We start from the raw sequence: 18,863 nt of genomic DNA, 5'->3' as shown, positions 1-18,863 counted from the left end.
ATAATTTCCTCTAAGAATTTATTCTCAATGCTCGTTGTTCNAGTAACAATTTACCATCATTATTAGTACTGCCATAAGAAAAATAGTTAGTTAGAAGTTAGTAGCAATTTAGATTCCCTTTGTCCTCGCACCCTACACTACTGATTACTGAAGCTCTTGACACTTGAAACCTTGAAACCGAAGCAAGAATAATCCAACAGGGACCCAAAAACAAAAAGAGAAAGTAAATATAATTAAATAATAAATAAAGGTCGCACCTGCAACGACAAAGTCTCGCTCCCTTTATCGGTTTGTTATCCCAATCTTCATTCATTCTTTTCTTTCCATTAAGGAAAGGAGGGACTATTCACCAATTTCCACAACTTTCAGGGACGAAAAACAAAAACCGCCATGCCGGTGCACCCAATGGAGGATCTTCCATCACCGTTCGGAGACCCGCCTTCCAATTGGTCGGAATCAGAGCTCCGAGAAACGGCATACGAGGTACTCGTCTGCGCATGCCGAAGCTCCGGCCCCAAGCCTCTCACTTTCATATCCAGTTCCGACAGAGGAGGGGATCGGGATCGGGATCGGTCTTCTGCTGCGGCGACTCCCTCGCTGCACCGGTCGCTGACGTCGACGGCGGCTAGCAAGGTGAAGAAGGCGTTGGGACTTAAAACGAGGAGGAAAGATGGCGGCGGCGGCGGCGGCGGTGGGAGGAGCGCGAAGCGTGCGGTTACGACAGGGGAGTTGGTGAGAGTGCAGATGAAGATTTCGGAGCAGAGTGATTCAAGGATTAGACGTGCCTTGTTGAGAATTGCTGCAGGCCAGGTATTTCTGTAACTGTGATTTTTGTTATTTTTTTTAGGGATTAAAGAGATTGTTATGTGTGTGGTTTTTGTTTGATGATACTGTGATAGTCGTTCTTGTTTTTGCAGCTGAAAAGATATGCTTAAACCGTTTAGACTTATTTTGACTAACTTGTGTTAGGCTAAATGGTATTAAAATCCATGCCATTCATCACTAATTGTTTATTCTTTTCACTATCTGATGTATGGTGACACTGCTGAGTGATATTCACCAAATGGTGAATAGCACCTTTTGATAATATTGATACTGTTCATGAGAATGGCCAGAAGCAACGACTTGATTCTAAATCATTGGTTGAACTGGTGTGGCTTGCAAGTTGTCACATGTAATAAAAGAAGTTCGTTCATGCCTAACACTGTTAAGAGCAAGGATTACAGTCATAGGAAGCCCCATGTGACACTAAAAAAGATTGCAGGCCACTTGTCTTGAGGAACAATTGGTGTTGGATTATCTAGATTTTATTGCTAGTTTTAACATAAGATGCAAAAATTAACCATGGACAGTTGCTTATGCAAAATATATTTTCATAATTGAATCCTTTAGTCCAAAGTCATCAACAGGCTAGAATGTAATTTTAACTGTAAACTGTGGTAGTAATTGCAGTGCAACCACAGTGGTAATTTTTCTCTTTATTACCACAACCCTAAATAAAGCAATGTGATTGATTACGGCAACAAGAACAGCCAAGCATTTTCCTGATGACGAATGGTTAATGATTTCCGAAAAGATAAAAGAAAGAACAAAAACAAGAAGCTAATATACATCATGAGTTGCCTACATTTATGCACATTTCATTGGTTATGTGTATTGTCGTTTTGACATGTGAAGATCCATTTCACTCTTTGTATTGCTTGCTTGTTTTTCATCAACTGATTCAGATGTGGACAAAAATTTAAAATATGAATATGTATTATGGATCCTTACAGTTATTTGATCACTAATGATAGCTTACTAGGTCTTTGTTCATGAAATAGCTTGGAAGACGCATGGAATCAGTGGTTCTTCCACTAGAACTAATTCAACAGTTCAAGTGTTCAGATTTTCCGAGTCAACAAGATTATGAGGCTTGGCTGAGGAGAAATTTGAAGGTTCTTGAAGCAGGACTCCTCTTGTATCCTCACTTTCCATTAGATAAGGCAGACACTTCTTCGCAGAGCCTTCGCCGTATAATCCGTGAAGCATTTGAGAAACCCATGGATCTTGGAAAGACAGGTGAATCAATGCAAAACTTCCGGAATGTTGTTCTATCTCTTGCGTTTAGATCATTTGATGGATCTGTTCCAGAGACATGCCATTGGGCTGACGGATTTCCGCTGAACCTCTGGATCTATCAAACTCTTTTAGGATCTTGTTTTGATATACATGAAGAAATTTCTGTGATAGAAGAGGTTGATGAGGTCTTAGAGCTCATTAAGAAGACCTGGGTTATGCTTGGAATTAACGAGATGCTGCATAATATTTGTTTCTCATGGGTCTTATTTCATCGGTATGTTGCCACTGGTCAACTGGAAAATGATCTGCTTTTTGCATCCAGTAACCTGTTAGCGGAAGTTGAAAATGATGCTAAGACTGTGAAAGGTCCTTTTTATTCGAAGGTTGTGAGCAATGTAGTGAGTTTGATGTTAAATTGGGCAGAGAAAAGGCTCCTTGCATACCATGATACTTTCCATGATGGTAATATTGAACCAATGGAAAGCATTGTTTCTATTGCTGTATTGTCTGCAAAGATATTGTCAGAGTATAATCGGAAGAAGAGGGATCATGATGTAGCCTATACCAGAGTTGAAAATTATATAAGATCATCTTTGCGGGCTGCTTTCGCTCAGGTAATTTCCATCCTTGAAACTCCCTAAACATGACTACTCCATCGCAGTATTTACATGTGGTCAATTTTGAGTTTTTGACATATTTGTAACGTATTTGGTGTATTTTGAACCCGCTGAATGAAATAGGATAAAGTCATCTGTTATGCTCCATTATAGTGAAAAATTCTGAAAATTCTCTTTACCAAGTTTTCCATTGTATTTTGAATGTTGCTATTTAATTATCTTTATACGGTATTGGAGCTCAAGAACCTTAGCAACCACTTCAGGTGTCATGTTTTAATATACATACATCATTTGCAAAAAAGCTAATAGGTATTTTTGAGGCCATCAGCATATCCTAACTCTTTTCAATCTCTTTAATGCAGAAATTAGATAAACTGGATCCCAGCAAGCATTCATCGAGAAAACAGAATAGAGCTTTTCCCACTCTTTCTATCCTCGCCCAGCATGTTACTGAACTGGCTTATAATGAGAAAGCAATGTTCAGTCCGAATCTAAAGAGATGGCATCCTCTTGCTGCTGGTGTTGCCGTTGCTACCCTTCATGTATGTTATGGAGATGAACTGAAGAAATATGTAAAGAGTATTACTGAGCTGACACCTGATGCTATAGAAGTGTTAATGGCCGCTGACAAATTGGAGAAAGATCTGGTGCAGATTGCGGTGGCAGATTCTGTTGACAGTGAAGATGGTGGAAAATCCGTTATTAGGGAGATGCAACCTTATGAGGCTGAGGCTGTAATTGCTAATTTGGTTAAGTCATGGATAAAGATTAGAGTAGAAAGACTAGGGGAATGGGTCAACAGAAATCTGCAACATGAGGTATGTGAAATATTGGTTGCTTCTAAATTAATCAAGTTAGCATGGTATTTCTTTTTTTCTGAACAAAGCAATTATGATTTTCTTTTGTGACATCCAAAACTTATTAAGCTTTCATTCCTTTACTACCAAGGAACATGATTGTTGACAATGGCAAGTTTTGATATATTTGTTACACCATCTTTCTGTAGGTATGGAATCCACAGGCAAACAAAGAGGGGTTGGCTCCTTCAGCTGTTGAAGTCCTACGGGTTGTAGATGACACTCTTGAAGCTTTCTTTCTGTTGCCTATATCCATGCATGCAGTTTTGGTTCCTGAATTGATGTCTGGTCTTGACAAATCACTCCAGCAATACATTTTGAAAGCCAAAGCTGGCTGTGGTATATATTTAATGCATAGCATGATATTGGATTTACCAACTCATTTATTAATCCTCATCTTACCATCCTTTCTGTTTTGCATGATCTGCAGGGGACCGTAATACTTTCGCCCCAACTTTGCCTCCTTTGACGAGGTGTTCAACTGGATCAAAGTTTCACGGTGTGTTCCGGAAAAAAGAGAAGTTACAATCAGCTCAGAGGAGAAAAGCTCAAGTTGGAGCCACAAGAGATAACTCATTTGATACACCCCAGTTGTGTGTTCGCATCAATACTATGCAGCGCGTTCGCCTGGAGTTGGTAGTTTTGGAAAAGAGGATACTTGCCAATCTTAGTAGTTCTAAATCTTCTAACAATGATGATATTTATGGGGTGAACTTGAAGTTCAAGCTTTCAGCAGCTGCTGCTGTAGAAGGTATCCATCAAATCTGTGAGTTTATGGCATACAAAATTGTTTTCCATGATCTAGGTCATGTTCTATGGGATGGCCTATATGTCGGAGAAGTTTCATACTCCAGGATTGAACCTTTCCTTCATGAGCTTGAGCAATACTTGGAGATCATATCATCAACAGTGCACGACAAAGTTAGAACGCGCGTAATTGTTGACATAATGCAAGCTTCTTTTGATGGGTTCTTGTTGGTTTTGTTGGCCGGAGGGCCACCACGGGCTTTCTCTCTGCAAGATTCTGCCATAATAGAGGAAGATTTCAAGTATTTGACTGGGTTATTCTGGTCCAATGGTGATGGATTGCCTGTTGAATTGATAGAAAAACATTCTGCTACTGTGCAAGCCATACTTCCCTTGTTCCATGCGGATACTGAACACATAATTCAGCAATTCATTCAGCTCACCATGGAAATGTATGGTTCTTCTGTCAAATCCCGGCTCCCGATGCCTCCAACACCAGATCAATGGAGCCCGGGAGATCCAAACACCCTTTTGCGAGTTCTTTGCCATAGGAATGATGAGGTAGCCGCCAAGTTCCTCAAGAAAAATTACAACTTGTCTAAGAAAGTCTAACAACTGATGAGTAACCCCTCTAGCTAGGAATTTTAGTGGCTTCATTTTGTGTGGTTTTAAAGTCTCACTTGTCGATTGCTGAGTGTATGATCAAGGTATAACTTGGAATTCATAATACTGTTAACCACTATCAGGGAATAACTTTAGGACATAGTGTACTTGCAATAACAACAATATACCTTGTACAGGTTAGTTTCATCCGGTTCTGTTTGCAGCTTGTGAAAAATGCAATTTGTGATATGGAGGTTGTATACAGAGAAGTATTTGTATTTGTGTCATTATTTATCTTTAATTATTTTTTAAATGAATTGTCTTTTTATTGGCAAATTAAAGCACTTATCTTGTTCTGAAGATTTGAGCTTGACCATGTTAATGATTGAAGTTATAGGTTGGGCTGTGGTCTTCATCTAATGGTCAAAGTAAGCAGCTAAAATAGATTATTTGTTCTACCGACTACCAATAAAACCTCATCTTTCAAGTACTTATGTCTGTGCTTGTAATCATGTCCATTTTCAAAATAATTTTAAAGTGGAAATCATTGTGAAAATAAGGTTGCTAATCTGGTCGAAGTGTATTCGTTGAAACTGAATTTTTCAAAAGTTTATTTTTGATATAATGATAATGAATTTTATATAATTATTTAATTAAATTTATATATTTAAATATTTGTTAAATAGTGAGTTTAAAAATTAGTTAATTTTACTGCTTTCCATTTCTATACAGAGGTTACAAATTTGAGTCTTACTAGTCACCATAATTCTAAAAACCGAATCAAAATTGGTAAAATTGGTCAAACTGATGATTAATCGGTGAACTGCTAGACCGATTGGTTTTTTAATTTTTTTAGAAGATTTTCGGTTTAGAATTCCCTCTCCCTCAAAGTTCAAACGGCGCCATTTTTAAATTATAAAAAAAAATAAAAGAACCCTAAATTCCCAACGCACCCAACCCCATTCCTCTTCTATCCTCCCTGAAACTGAACTGCAAATTTTAAATTGAAAGCCCTCCAGACCCTTAGCCCTCCAGACCCCAGCCACCGCAGCCACCGCATCCCGCGGCCCCAGAGCCACGCAATCACGCTTCACTGTCATCGCCGAACTCGTCTCCGCTGGGTAGAGGCGTCGCGTGCGAAAAGCTCCGTCACCATTGCAGGAGCTGTGTCGCCGTTGTAGGAAGCTTCGTCGCTGTCCTAGGAAGCTGTGTCGCCATCGTAGGAAGCTCCCTCGCCGTCGTGTGGAAGCTCTGTGGCCGTCATCGTCTCCTCTGTCTCCCTCTCTCTCTCTCTCTCTCTCTCTCTCTCTCTGTGTGTGTGTGTGTTCGCCGGTGTCGCCGTCTCCTCATAATACTGTGTTCTCCGGTGTCGCCGCCTCCTCTTCGTCTCCTCTGTGTTTGCTGGTTTTACTGTTAATAATTGAGTTGCTGATTTAGGGTTTGTCCTTCTGAGTTATTGATTTTGTTAATTTGTGCTTATTTTGTTAAATTTTCTGGAAAGAATTTGTTATTGATCCTCAGATATTTTGTGTTATTGATTTTGTGAATGTTATTTTATTCTGAGTTGCCAATGTTTATGAAACTTATGCTTATTTTGTTAAATTTTCTGGAAAGAATTTGTTATTGATCCTCAGATATTTTTTGTTACTGATTTTGTGAATCTGAAAATCTCTGCATACAAGCCATTAGGGCTTGTATGCTTTACAAGTTAATTAACGAATAAAAACCCAAAATGCGCTGCAAGGGTTACGTCCCATACACGCGCTATATAAAGATCCCGCGTATATATAACTACCAAATTTAAAAGATTTGTTTCCTTCTTCGTTCTCCTTATTTCTAGATTTGCTCGTTCTCCTTATTTCCTTCTTCGTTCTTCTTCTCGTTCTTCTTCTTCTCGTTCTTCTCTCTCTGTAACTCCAGCTTCGTTTTCTATTCAATTTTTTGTTTTCTGAAATCAAAGTTTGAACTCGTTTTGAAGATAATGGATGATTCAACCTCAGATTGTCAGCTGAATCAGGGCGAAGTGGATTATGAATTTGAATCTAACGAAGTTCTTGATATTTGATTTACATACGATTACTCTGAATTTTGTTGCAGTAATTTGTATAGCATTGTGTAGCTGAATAATTCGTGAACATTGACTGTGAAACTAACGCGTAAACATAAATCTGTGGATTGAATCTAATGTATTAGTTTTGATTGATTATCTAGAATTTATAGCAGACGCTCGGGTACAGATCAGAACTTTTTAGGTGTATTTTTGCGGGAAGTGTGGGTGTATTTACAGTTTATGGTTTTTTTTGTTATTTTAGCTGAGTTGTTATCGTTCGGGTGTATTATATCAGACATGATTGGGTGTGTTTTTAGTTTTTGACATGGTGTATTCTGCAGCATGTGTATTTACAGTTTATTGTTTTTTTTGTTATTTTAGCTGAGTTGTTGTTGTTCGGGTGTATTATATCAGACATGATTGGGTGTATTTTTATTTTTTGTCATGGTGTATTCTATAGCCTGTGTATTTACAGTTTATGGCTTTTATTATTATTTTAGTTGAGTTGTTGCCATTCGGGTGTATTATATCAGTAATGATTGGGTGTATTTTTAGTTTTTGACATGATGTATTCTGCAGCCTCTCTATGTTGTTGATGACTAGTTTGTTCCGAAGGTTAGAATGACCTTTACCACCCTTGAAGATGCTGAAAAATTTTACAGGAACTACGCCAAGGCTGCAGGTTTTTTTACAAGAGTTCGGAGCACAAATAGGAAGGGAAACGAGATTAAGAACCAATTGATTACATGTTGCAGAGAGGGAAAATGGAAATCTAAAATATCTCCGACCGAGAAGATGAATCCGACAGCTGGTTTAAACTGTCCTGCAAGAATTTATATACACACATTGAAGGATGTTGGTGCTTAGATCATTTCAAAGGTTATGCTGGATCATTCATACCCTTGCTGTCCAAGTAAAGCAGAGATGCTCAAACAGCACAGGAAACTAAGCATGTCCATTCGTCGTACAATAGAGAATAATGAGGAGGCTGGTATTAGACCAAGCAAAACTTACCAATCATTTGTTGCGGCTGTCGGTGGTCACCGCGAGTTAAATTTTATTGAAAAGGATGTGAGAAATTACATTACGAGAGAAGTGCGTAATGTTTCTGAACAAGAAGATGCAAAGGAATTCGGGAAATATTTGTTACGAATGAAAGAGAAGAATCAGAATTTCTTTTTTGAGCTTGAACTCGAGGAGGATCAATCGATTAAGCTGGCTTTTTGGGCCGATGCAAGAAGTATAGCTGCCTTTGAGTATTTCGGAGATGTTATTTCATTTGACACCACCTACAATACAAACAGGTAACAAACTGTCCCTTTTTATGATTCTAAATTAATGTAATTTTATGAATCCGCGGCAGAGGTATATATTGGTTGTTTTTTGGGAGTATAAAAAGCATTTGTTGGGTGTACCTAATGATTTTCCATTATGCACTATGGTAACTTGTTTCAAGTATAATTTGGTTTGTGGTTCTTTTGTCGGGGTGAATCACCACAGTCAGTCAACACTTCTTGGATGCTGTTTGATGAAAAATGAAGAAATTGAATCATTCAAATGGTTATTTCAATGTTGGCTTCGTTGCATGGGAGGAAATGCTCCGAAAGGGTTCCTCACCGATCAATGCGCATCAATGAAAAGGGCTTTAGAGGCCTGTATGCCAACAACAATTCACCGTTGGTGTATTTGGCACATCATGAAGAATATTCCAAGCAAATTAAACGGGTACAAGGGACATGCAAAAATTGAACAAGAAATGAGCCAAGTTGTTTGGAACTCTCATAGTAAAGACTCATTTGATAGGAATTGGAATGATTTTCTGCTGAATTTTGGTCTTGTGGACAACAAGTGACTTTCAGATAATGTTTGTTTAAAATCTGCAGCAGAGGTGTAATTTAAATTTATGTCGGGTGTATTTATAGTCTGTTTTTGGGTGTATTCTGCAGATCTCTATGAAGACCGTCATATATGGGTTCCAATCTATTTGGATCACCATTTCTGGGCAGGGATGAGAAGCACGCAAAGGAGCGAGAGCATGCATTCATTTTTTAACAAGTTTATTACCCGGAATAGCTCGCTTATTCGATTTGTCAAACAATACGATAATTGCCTCGGAAGCAGGGAGCAAGCAAAGAGAGAATCAGATGCAACAGATTTTTATACGGTCATACCGTGTGCAACCAAATCCTCCATTGAAGCTCAGTTTCAAGATGTGTATACTCATCAAAAGTTTAGGGAAGTCCAAGCACAATTCAGAGGAAAGGCGAATTGCATAACTAGATTAACGAATTCTGCTCTAGGCTATTCAGTATACGAAGTTGGAGAACAAGTTTCCAGCTCAATATTCAATAAGTTTGTGGTTACTTACGACTCAGTAGCAGCCGAGATAAAATGTCAATGCTTGTTATTCGAATCAAGAGGGATATTGTGCCGTCATGCACTAAGCGTGTTAAGCTTTGAACAAGTAAGCCAAGTGTCACTTAGATATATACTTGAACGATGGAGCAAGAAGGTAAAGAGGTGACACACACACATCAAGAACAGCCACAACGAGCCATTGTTGGAGCGAAGAAGCAAGAGTTTTGACAAATTGGTTTTTCGTTCGCAAATATTTGTGAATTTGCATCAGAATCGGAGGAGCTGACTGTAATTCTGCACCGTGCGTACGATACCGTCATGATTGAGATGGAAGAATTGAAAGCCAAAAGGAAGGGGTCATCTTCTTTATCTCACGAAGACGCCAACTTGGAATCCGTTAATGAGCTTCAGAGCCCTCCAAGGATTCGAACAAGAGGGCGTCCAAAAAATAGGCTAGGTTCAAAGTTGGACAAACAGATTAAAAATGCCTCAAAGAAGAAGAAAATGAAAGCTTTAAAGGAGGTAAAAGTGATATTTTTAAATATGTGGTAATTGAGTTTAATTTTGTCGTTAATAGTTTAGCTAATATGTGAGTTTGTTATATTCAGTTAAACCTCTTTGATGCTGGATCAGTAGTGCATTCAAATTCTAGCCAATATCAAGGACGTGTTACGAATTATCAGTTCAGGGTACCAGCAGCAGCGGATAACTCTTTGGGTGTATAGTTACAGAATATGGGTGTAAAAGAACTGTTCTTTTAGGGGTTAGGGTTTTAGGGGTTAGGATTTAGGGTTAGGTTTTTAGAGTTTAGGGTTTTAGGGTTTAGGGTTTTAGGGTTTAGGGTTTATGGTTTATGGTTTTAGGGTTTAGGGTTTTAGGGTTTAGGTCTTTAGGGTTTTGGCTTTAGGGTTTTAGGGTTTAGGGTTTTAGGGTTTAGGGTTTAGGGTTTAAGGTTTTGGTTTTTAGGGTTTAGGGTTTTAGGGTTTTATGGTTTTTAGGGTTTTTAGGGTTTTGGGTTTAGGGTTTAGGGGGATAGAAGTTTGGGTGTATATTAAACTTTTCTTGGGTGTAAAATTTTATAATGTGTTTATATTGTTTGATGTTTTCCTTTATATTTTACCACCTGTAATACAGAGCTTTTGAATATAGCACAGACAGTTTAACAGTACAGACAGTTTAACTATGGAAAAAAATTTCATTGAAAAAAAGTTGTTTATAATTGGCAATTTTTACACCATGTGTTCAATTTACAAACTAGCTAGTAGTTACATTACTCAGTTTCTATATCATTAGAATCTATCTGACAAAATGGACTCAATAATACTGAGGATGGCTTGAACAGTCTTATTACATTACTCCCTCTAATTGCTTCAGCTCTGTCTTTATTCATTTCACTGAATAGTATCCGGAAAGCATATTCTACTCTATAGTGGTCCACCTCGTCCTACAATTAAAAAGTATATTCTGTTTAAATAACAATATTAATTCAGTAAAGTAATACAGAGTTATATAGTTTTAAAGACAGTTACCTGTGTCCAATTATCCCACTCATACTTCGCTCTTTTAATATTTTCGGGCTCAATTAACTCAAGCCACTTCATAACGTAAATAGCACAGTCATAGATGAAAACGAAGAAAATAAATTACAAATCTCATTTAGGAAAGTTTAATGTTTAGAGTCACAAATTTATACCTTGTCTTTTGTCCTGAGATGTTAACGTATGATGCTCTAATTTCCTTCTCCTTTCTCTTCAGAGGTGCCCCGCCAGCATATACTTTCATTCTTGAAATTACATATCCCTTAAAAAATAAACAAATCAGTAATACATCCGAAGGAAATACACCTAAAGGAGAACATACTTACACCCAAAGCAAAACATATATACACCTTATATTGAATTGAAATACACCTAACTATTAAAATAAAGAACACAGAGCCAACTTACAATGAATTTATTAAGCTCCTTTCTATCATCGGTTGGACATTTCGTGTGTACCGAGTTGAGTATATAAAATATCTGCTTTCTTGTATCAATTAGCCATAACCACCAATGGTTTGAGTGGCAAACAGGTGCAAAATTCTGAAGAATGGCGACATTTCAACAATGTTTTATTTTATTTGACATATAAGTAAAGAATGGTACTAACAAATTTTATAAATGAAAACTTACATATCGATGTGATGTTAATTTTTTTCATCTATGAAGGGAATAAATATTGGGTAGTCTTCCACCCTGAATTCTTTATTGGTTTTAGGTGATATGAATTCTCCCTTTGGATGCTTCGCAATGGCCACGTTCTGCAACAATTGTGAAACAACAAATGAAATACTGAAAATATACCCAACTGAATACTTTAAATAAACCAAAATGAATACACAACTTACACCCAAATGAATACACAACTTACACCCAATTGAACGTAAAAAATACACCCAAATGAGTATAAAAGAGACCCAGTTGATCAAAGAAAATACACCCTAAGAAATACAGAAAATACACCCAAAATTCGTAGAAGTAAAACTTACCACAATATTAGGGGGGAGATAGTATACTTCTTCTTGAAACCTTTTATCATTTTTCTGGTTGAGGATGAGGCACATGGCAGATACAATCTAGAAAAATATGCCGAAATCAATTTACATTAATAAACAATGCAGTTAACTTTGATGTAAAAATATTAATGTTATTCTAATATTACCTCAGCTTCTATATAACTTTCTGCTTTGAGTGATGCAATGTGCATTCTTGTCAAAATGTATTTATCCTGGGCAATCAGAGTGCACACGTTGTCAAACTCATTAGTTCTGCCATCTGCGTATTTTTTCAATCGCGTCCCCCAGATGTAGCACTTCTCTTTCATCTCAGCTGTATTCTGATTTATTCTCACAGGAGTTTCAAACTTCCCAGAACTTTCTCCGCCACTCTCCTTTTGAATTTGTGGACTTTTACTTTCTGCTTTCACCCCACTGTTTGCTATTTTTCCACCAAATCCCCTAATTGTTCTAGCAGCTTTGGGGTTTCTGGAGTTTTTTCCATCCCTCCTTCTTGCGTTGACGCCCCCTCTTGCGTTGTTGCTTCTTCTTGGCTTGAATCAGTCAAGCCAAGGCTGAATGATGGCAACGGATCTGCTTTAGGAACATACGATGCTGTCAGTGCCATCATCATCAACGTAGCAGCGTCTTCTGGGGCTGGATTACTGCGTGATTATGTATAATGTATTATAAGAATAAGAATATACGGATAATAACCAAACATTGATTTTACTTTAATGAACTTACATTTTAGATGGAGCTGGGGGAAGCGTGGGTGTGCTTTCTTCAAGTTGTTGGGGGGGTTCAGGAGTGCTGCACGGTACATAAATTTAATCATGATGTAAAAAAATTAGTCCTGGATCAATCGTCAAAATATACACCCCCAACACGAACAATATACACCCAAACTGTAACCAAATATACACCCAACACTATTTCTTACCTTTTTGTAGTTCCTTCAATTTGTAGCAGAGGGGTTGGTTCATTTTCTGTCTCAGGTGTAGTAGTTGTTTGGGACAATGGTAGACACACTTGAATCGGAACTCTAAACAAGAAGAAAAACAAAAGGTTAACAATGCCTTTGAAAATAAAAAGGTTATAAGGTTGAAATTTTTTTGAAAAACTCACATCACAAGCACTTCAGATAGTGTCTCTTCTCTCATAACCATCATATTCTCTTCAGCCGACTCATTGGCTGACTCTTCAAACAGACTCAACCTAAAATACACCCTAAGAAAGTCAAAAATACACCCGAACAATTTAAAAGAAAGACAGCCTTTGTTTTTTGAGAACTTACATACTTGCAGTTTTTGCTTTTTTTTTCCTGCCTTTTTTTTCTCGAATAAAACAATAAAGGGCTTTTTTTCTAAAAAAATATATACAGAATTAGAAGTAGAACGTAATAAAATAATAAAAGCAACAGTTATTTAAAAGAGAAATTACACGCTCTCTATCAGTTTGTTTACGCTACTTTGTTCTGTGTGTCCTTGAGAGGAAGGATCATCACTTCCCAAGTTTACATCCGGTATTCTAAACATAATAGAATACATGTTATTCACAAAAAATACCATACTGTTAAATCATGATAACAAGATTTAATCAAATAAAGATTCTTACATTTCAGATGAGACATAATGACCTTCGGTCGATTGCAGGTCAGCTTGTTTCTCCCTGCGAAACAAGAAACAATTCTTAGCAAATAAAACACCCCTAAAATCTAAAATATACACCCCAACAAGACATACCCCTGTGCAGCAGATTTTTCATTATTTTCCCTTAAGAATTCATCTAATTCTTGAGTTCCAATTTCAGATCTGACAGTACATGCATAAAAGAACATGTTAACAAATATAATTTTGATGATAGAAGGTAATATTGATTAGAAAGTACTGTACCCATGATAGGATTAAGTTTGCTCAGGAGATGAATCCTGCACAATGACCTTTTTCTTTTTGGATTGTGTCCTGGGGAAAAAAACAAGTATGAATCAGAAATACAAAATTAATCTGATCACAGAACACTATCCAAAGAAGTGCTTACTTTTTTGGTGTTCTCTGAGTCTTTTTCTTTGTTTTTTGCTTCTCCACTGGTGATGATTCTTCGCTTCTATAAGTTAATAAGAGACACTCTGTTAATACATGAAATCTCGATAATAAACCCAAAAGAAAGGAGTAATAATTTCAGAACATTACTCATTAGTTGATTCAGATTCAGTTGATTCAGATTCTGAATCAGAATCCTCCTCAATCTTCTTTCTTTTTTTGGACTCCATTCTGGAAGACAAACAATCATTATTTAAAAACATTCTAAAAGGGATAAAATACACCCAAATGAATGCACAAGATACACCCAAAGAAATGCACAAAATACACCCAAAGGAATGCACAAAATACATGCAAATGGAGAATTAAAATACACCCAAATGGATAAACAAAATACACCCAAATGTAGAAACAAAATACACCCAAGCATGTTACTTACTTTTTGGATTTTCAGGTTGGTTGTTTTCTTGTTGAATCCTCTGAGTCTTCTTCAGTCTCAGACTCAGAGGTAGAATGGTCACTTTTAGTTTTTTCAGTCTCAGATGATGATGTTGAACTTGCCTTTCTTTTTTTTTTGCTTTCTTCTTTTTTTTTCTTTTTTCTTTATTTCTTTCATTTTTTCCTTTGCTTCACCCATCTTTACAACCCCCTAAAACATTAGAAATTGTAGTTAGCAGCATTCAGGTAAATAAAATACACCCAAGATATTTTGTTCACTTACCATATGGTCCTCCATTTCTCCCCTCATTCTTTTGACCAACTGTTCCTTAGTCCAGTTGGCAATCCATGGTTCTAGAGGTCTTTCTTCCCTTTTTTTGTCTTTATTTTTTGAAAGATAAAAGTAAATTATCATCAGGGCAAAGAGGTAGCCATCAATTGCCTTTTTTCTTTTTCACCTTGTAATCTGTTATGCCCTTGATGATAAAACTCAAAACATGTCCTCCCCAGTTCCGCTCTGTTATGTCCATCTCAAAAATTGGGGCCAGGTGCACAGGTGAGATTTTGTTTATTGTCGTTGGTAATAGGAACGCCATCGGTACATAGAGGATGAAAATCCTCTTGAACATGAGGCGATCCTGTTCATTATCAACGGCAATAGCCATCATCTCATCTGTTAGATTTTTTAGGGTCTTACCCTGGAATCTTCTAAAAATTTGTTTCTCGTCTTCAGAAAGTTTGTTATAATTGACTTTCTGATGAAATATATCTCCTACAAAAAGGAAAACAACATAGTATGAAACTCAGTTCAAATACACCCAAGCATCAATTGAAATACAACTGAATATGGCTCATATACACCTATAATTTTTAGCGAGTTATCTGACGCGTTGATGCCAAGCGCAGCCCCTATTGTTTTTAGTCTTATTTTAAATGAACCATAGCCGGTTTCCAGTTTGTTTTCCCCTAATTTGAAGGAGTTAGCCAACTCCCTTAATATTTGGTGATGCACCCTCAGCGGCGGGATGTGCATCAGGTCGCCAAATCCCAAATCCCTAACTATTGTTTTCTTCTCCTCACTCATGTTTCTGAATTTCTCACTTAACAAATGTGTTGCACACTTAAGGTCCTTGGTTTGCTGTAAACAAAGAAAAATTATAGTAAGATATATTTCTATTATATAAAATTGCGTCTAAGACATATATTTGTTCTTACATTTTTTCCAACTTGGTTTCTGCCTGCCATTGTTTCTGAAATGAAAAATACACCCATAGATATCAGTAAGATACACCCATACATATGATTCAGATACACCCATACATATGACTCAGATACACACATACATATGAGTCAAGTACACCCATAGATATCAGTCAGATATTACTCAAACATGCATTAACATATAAGGTCAAGCAATATACACTGATGGACAAGCAAATATTAGAACAGTTACAACTGATCACTATATTACAGTATATCAGTTCAGAAATATACACCCAACAAAATACTCCATATACACCCACCAAATCAAGCAATATACTTCCAAAAATCAGTTACTAGAAGAACTAGAACAACAAAAATAATAACACCTAGAACAACTAAGAAGAACAGTATAACCTAGAACCAAGAATAACATTAAAACTAGAACAAGTAGAACATTAAAAACTGCAAAACCTAGAAAAACGTAGAAGAATAGTAAAACCTACAACAACGTAGAAGAACAGTAAAACCTAGTTCTTCGATTTCGAAATGTGAAAAATATACAGGATGAGTAAAATAGTAACGTAACGTACCTTGAGTATTATAACTTTGTTTTTTCTGGAGATTCTTGATCGAGAGTTCTATGTTGTGTTGATGGAGAGTTCGAATCTTCGCGACGATTGCTATCTCTGCCGTTTGCAATGTTGCTCGAAAATGGAACGATTGTGTTTTCTTCGAATGGCTTGGAGAAGTGGGAGAATGCGCCATTAAGGAGCGGTTTTCGCGAAGCGCGAGTGTTGAGTGGAGCGCGTGAATGTTACGCTCCATTCAAAGTAATTCAGTGCGCGTGTGCAAGGAGTGTGGGCTGGGAGCTTGTATGACTTGTAGGGCCTTTTAGCTTGTATGACTTGTTATTTTATTCTGAGTTGCCAATGTTTATGAAACTGGAGTTGATTATAATGATCCTCAGATTCTGAATTACTCTTCTGTTGATTTTGGAGTCTGATTTTTGGACAGAACTTTTGTTGCTGTTAAATCCTTTTTTCTTGGTTGATTGTAACCATTGTGAGTTGCTGTTTTTGTTTTTCTTTTTTTATTTTGTTTTTGTTGATTATAATGATTGTGAGAAGTTGTTTATTAGAATGATTTTGGAATAATTTGTTAATTTTTTGGATTAAGTCTGAGTTGTTGTTAATTATGATTTGTGATGAATAATTTTTTTATTTAGTTGAAACTTTTTTTATCAATTTATTTATTTTGGTTTTAGAAAGTATGAAATCCAAAGCATTTCAATTCTATTGATAAAAGTTCTATTGATAAAAGATTATATGATGAATTTATATATTTAAAATCATATATAGATTTTTAATAATTTTTTTAATGTTTAATTAAACTGATTGAATTTACTAATAAATCAGTGAATTAATAATTTTATCGGTTGATTGATCTGTTCGGTTTTTGAAACTTTACTGGTCACTCTTAACTTTGAGAGAAAAAAAACCAACAGGTGCACACTTAACAGGTTGAACCGCCATCAATAAACCGTCCCTCAAATAATTAAAAGAAATTCGTCTACTAAATAGGGTTATCAAATATACAGTTATCAAATATCCAGTATCTTCGTCGTCGTGGATTTAGCTTTGTTCTCTATAAACCCACGCATCGTTCTGCTCTACCTCTTTAACGCCGCACAGCCACCCCATTTCCGTCGTTGCCGTCGTCGTCTCTCTTCTCTCCTTCGTCGATTCTACGTTGGATCCCCCTCGTCTATCCTCTCTCCTTCTCCTCAGCTCGCCGCTACCATCCTTGAGGTAGCAAGACTAACTTTGTTGATAACCTGCAAAGTTGATCTAATTAATCAAATGTATGCTATTGACTTTAAAGTTGTAGTTTTTATTTATTTATGATTTTGAATTGTTGATTCAATTGCATCTCGCCAATCTAGGGTTTTTTTTTTGGGTATTTATTTTGATGACTGCTAATTTGGTAATTAGGTGTGCTTTTGAAGCTGATATTTTATTGTGTTAATTTTAGCTTCAATAGGTGGATGGCTTGTGCTCTTTGCTTATGTGGTAGGGGCTCTTGCCATGATGCCGATTCCACTTGATGCCCCTCATGAAATGTTATTATTTTTTTCTCCCACAGTAGTGAATCTATGGTAGCTTTAAATGATAAAGAGTCTCATTGAAAATATTTCTTTAGTGTGTCTTTTTGGCTATTATATGTGATTACTGAGTACCCCGGGATTAGGAACGGGAACCTGGACATCCAAACTATCCAAGAGAGCCATTGATTAGTTTCTTTTTCTTATGTTGGAATGCCTTAAATTGGAATTAGCATGGAATATGTGGCAACTAACTATAAGTTTCTTAACATTATCTCAATTTGATGCTACTGATCTCATTTCCCCTTGTCAAGTTTATTTCCTCTTGCAAATTTGTTCATGTTTCCTCCTTTGATGATGATAGTTGAAGAGGATGTGTGTCAATTAAGTCATACCTAATGATTTGATTAACTAAGGGTTTATTCTATTTAGCCTCCACTTTCTGTGCCAAGTTATAGGGAAGGCAATGTGAGGGAGCGGATGCGGGGGACAATCCCACTTCCCACCCCATACCATACAAATTCTCAACATCCCCATCCCTGTTCCCATTGCAGCGAAAGTTTCCTCCCCGTCCAGCCATCCCCAATCCTCATGGCGATATATAACCCCATGGATCCCATAGGGGTTATCCTATTTAATAAAAACAAGATCAAATCTAGTATAATAAGATAAAATAAATTTAATATTTTTTCAATTATCCCATATAATAACACATTATAAATTAAGTCTAAATGCCAAATTATCAAATTTTAAACAAAGTATAATACACTTTAAAGGTTAAGTGCAAAGAGGATAAGGATGGAGAGGTGTTGGCTCAAGAGGAGAAGATTAATGAAAGGTGGAAGAGCTACTTCTACGAGTTATTTAATGAGGGACAGAAGACTCTTCCGAGCCTTGGTTGATTATGCACAAGGGAAGAAGATCAAAACTTTGACTACTATCGAAGGATTCGAGATTTCGAGGTAAAAGAGGCTCTAAAGCAGATGAAAAATGGCAGGGCAGTAGGACCTGATAATATCCCGATTGAGGTTTGGAAGGGTCTTGGAGGAAAAGGCATCAACTGGTTAACCAAGCTTTTTAATGAGATTTTAAGGTCAAAGAAGATGCCTAATGAGTGGAGAAAGAGCACCTTGGTACCTATCTACAAGAATAAGGGGGATATACAAAGTTACGGAAACTATAGAGGGATTAAGCTTATGAGTCATACTATGAAGTTATAGGAAAGGGTGATAGAACGGAGGTTGAGAAAAGAG

The 18,863-nt window shown here is 36.8% G+C and overlaps 2 protein-coding genes across 5 annotated transcripts in view; both read left to right on the top strand.

Moving 5' to 3' along the window:
- Positions 1-203: 203 nt before the first annotated feature.
- On the top strand, positions 204-5,211 carry LOC107490308 (protein unc-13 homolog). Of its 2 annotated transcripts, none has more exons than XM_016111083.3 (5): positions 204-810; positions 1,824-2,675; positions 3,041-3,496; positions 3,685-3,874; positions 3,966-5,211. In XM_016111083.3, the coding sequence occupies exons 1-5, from the start codon at positions 391-393 to the stop codon at positions 4,892-4,894; spliced, it is 2,847 nt and encodes a 948-aa protein (XP_015966569.1). In that variant the 5' UTR covers positions 204-390; the 3' UTR covers positions 4,895-5,211. The 2 variants fall into 2 exon arrangements, with proteins under 2 accessions (XP_015966569.1, XP_015966570.1); XM_016111084.3 differs by having other exon boundaries at positions 692-810; positions 1,805-2,675.
- Positions 5,212-17,087: 11,876 nt separating this feature from the next.
- Positions 17,088-18,863, top strand: part of LOC107490309 (SNW/SKI-interacting protein A) — a 6,113-nt gene continuing 4,337 nt past the window's right edge. For 2 of the 3 annotated variants that reach the window (XM_021143014.2, XM_016111085.3), the window contains exon 1: positions 17,088-17,317. The gene's annotated coding sequence lies outside the window, so the exon portion shown is untranslated. Of the gene's footprint in view, positions 17,371-18,863 lie in introns of all 3 variants that reach the window. The other variant, XM_016111086.3, reaches the window with a different exon arrangement.

The sequence above is a fragment of the Arachis duranensis genome, chromosome 5 (genome assembly GCF_000817695.3).
Source record: "Arachis duranensis cultivar V14167 chromosome 5, aradu.V14167.gnm2.J7QH, whole genome shotgun sequence".
NCBI classification, from domain to species: domain Eukaryota; kingdom Viridiplantae; phylum Streptophyta; class Magnoliopsida; order Fabales; family Fabaceae; genus Arachis; species Arachis duranensis.
Note: the sequence above shows the minus strand (reverse complement) of the source record. Positions and strands in the feature narration are given on the sequence as shown.

What these genes read in the sequence shown, in the direction of transcription:
- LOC107490308 (XM_016111083.3), top strand. Translation starts at nt 391, where the DNA reads ATGCCGGTGCACCCAATGGAGGATCTTCCATCACCGTTCGGAGACCCG. An exon ending in TGAGAATTGCTGCAGGCCAG is followed by an intron (nt 811 to 1,823) that starts GTATTTCTGTAA and finishes TTCATGAAATAG; the next exon opens with CTTGGAAGACGCATGGAATC. An exon ending in TGCGGGCTGCTTTCGCTCAG is followed by an intron (nt 2,676 to 3,040) that starts GTAATTTCCATC and finishes TCTTTAATGCAG; the next exon opens with AAATTAGATAAACTGGATCC.